Raw genomic sequence first — 2,379 nt, forward strand, 5'->3', positions numbered from 1 at the left:
GTGCTACTTATAAAAGTCATTTTAGTTTACAAGTCATATAAGTTAGGTTAAATTCAACAAAAAGGACGTTTACTCATACGAGCGTGTTAACACGCGCTACTCAACGGTTTTATAGCGCGTTTCGCGTTACTCCTCCTCCTCCTCCTCTTCCATCTTCTTCTTTTTTGCATTTCTCCTCTTTTTTCTTACGTGTTTGATTTTCATCGTCGTTTTTTTTATTATTGTTGTTGTTGTTGCATTTTTTTTCTTCCTTCTCTTTCTATTGATTTTACAACATTATGTATTTTTTTATTCTTTATTTGATTTTTTTCTCCCAAAAAGAATTATGAGAATATGAAATAAGAAGATGAAGAAGAAGAAGCAGCAGAAGATGAAGAGGAGAAAGAGGAAGAGTTTTGAATTAGACAGAAATTATCAGCATATATACACCGAAAATTCTTAAACAACACACCCAAATATTTTTATTTTACACCCAAATTTACTGCAAATAAAGAAAAATATTTTCTCGTTGTATTTTTTCTTCTTCTTTTTTTCCTTATTTTTTTCTTTCTTTTAGTTGAACGAATATAAGTTCATCATCTTTCAAGTAATTTTGTACCATTATGTGTTTCTTCTTCTTCTTTATTTGATTTTTTTTTGTTTTTATTCTTGTTAAAAGATTTAAACAAGAAGAAACTTGAGAAGATAAAATAAGAAAAAAAAAAGATGAATAAGAAAAAAAGAAGAAGATGATGACGATGATGATGAAAAAGAAGAAGAAGAAGCAACAGAAGATTTATGCAGAAGAAGAGTTTTGAATTATGCAGAACTTATCAGTACACATACATCGAAAATTCTTAAAGAATACACCGAAATGTCTTCGTGTTACACCCAAATACAGAAAAATATTTTTTTTTAATGCAGAACTTTTACATTACATTCAATTCAAACCATCAACAATGAACAATAATTTTTACAAACAAAAACAATATTATTTACCTACAGAATCATAAACTACTAACGAAAACATTAACTAAAATCGAACCACACCTCAACCACTTGATTGGATTCAAAATAATCAATTTCGTTTTGGTTCAATTGACAATCTGAACTTGAATTATTCATTATTTTCAACAACAAGATAACTGATGATGGAGGAGAAGGAGAAAAATGAAGGAGGAGAAGAAATTCCAACGAAAAAAGGAGGAAGAAGAGGAGGAGGAGGAGGTGATGTTGGTGAGAGAGTAAAACAAGAAGAAACTTGAGAAGGTAAAACAAAAAGAAAAAGATGAATAAGAAAAGAAGAAGAAGAAGATGGTGATGATGATGAAAAAAGGAAGAAGAAGCAGCAGAAGATGAGGAGGAGGAAGATGAAAAGTTTTGAGTTATGCATAACTTATCAGCACATATACACTGAAAATTTTTAAACAATACATCCAAATATCTTCGTGTTACACCCAAATTTGCTATAAACACAGAAAAATATTTTCTTTAACGCTGCATTTTTTTCTTCTTCTTTTTTTCTTTATTTCTTTCTTTCTTTTAGTTGAAAGAATGTAAGTTCATCATTTTCCAAGTAATTTTGTACTATTATATGTTTCTTCTTCTTCTCTTGTTTGATTTTTTTTTGTTTTTATTCTTGTTAAAAGAGTAAAACAAGAAGAAATTTGAGAAGATAAAACAAGAAAAAAAGATGAATAAAAAAAAAAAGATAATGATGATGATGATGATGAAAAAGAAGAAGAAAAAGAAGCAACAGAAGATGAGGAAGAGGGAGAAGAAGAGTTTTGAATTATGCAGAATTTATCAGCACACATACACCGAAAATTCTTAAAGAATACACTTAAATATCTTTGTGTTACACCTAAATATCTTCATGTTATACCCAAATTTGCTGCAAATACAGAAAAATATTTTTTTATTTCAGAACTTTTACATTACATTCAATTCAAACCATCAAGAATGAAATATTATTCACCTACAGAATCATAAACTACTAACGAAAAAATTAACTTGTATCGAACCACACGTTAGCTACTTGATTGGATTCAAAACAATAATCAATTTCGTTTTGGTTCAATTGACAATCTAAACTTAAATTATTCATTATCTTTAAGAACGAGATAAGGAGGAGTAGGAGAAAAAGGAAGGCGAAAAAGAAATTTCAATGAAAAAGGGAGGAAGAGGAGGAGGAAGAGGAAGTGGTGTTGGTAACGACGATAAACAAAAGAGAAGAAGAAGAGAAACAAGAAGAAGAACGTGCGCGCGTTAATTGAAATCTGTTAAATTAGGAGGCGCATGAAATGTGCGTGCGTAAGACGTGCACGTGAGGGTGATTTAGAAAAAAATGACTTGTATAGACTTGTATGGTAAAATAGCTTGTATCCGGAGAATAATTGA

At 29.8% G+C, this 2,379-nt stretch overlaps 1 protein-coding gene across 1 annotated transcript in view; it reads left to right on the top strand.

Annotated features, from left to right (window-relative positions):
• Window positions 1-505, top strand: part of LOC110267789 — a 2,795-nt gene extending 2,290 nt beyond the window's left edge. Inside the window, exon 3 of the mRNA XM_021113596.1 lies at window positions 322-505. Within this exon, the coding sequence (XP_020969255.1) occupies window positions 322-342 (21 nt within the window). The 3' untranslated portion in view covers window positions 343-505. The remainder of the gene's footprint in view (window positions 1-321) is intronic.

Source organism: Arachis ipaensis, chromosome B10 (assembly GCF_000816755.2).
Source record: "Arachis ipaensis cultivar K30076 chromosome B10, Araip1.1, whole genome shotgun sequence".
Lineage (NCBI taxonomy): Eukaryota > Viridiplantae > Streptophyta > Magnoliopsida > Fabales > Fabaceae > Arachis > Arachis ipaensis.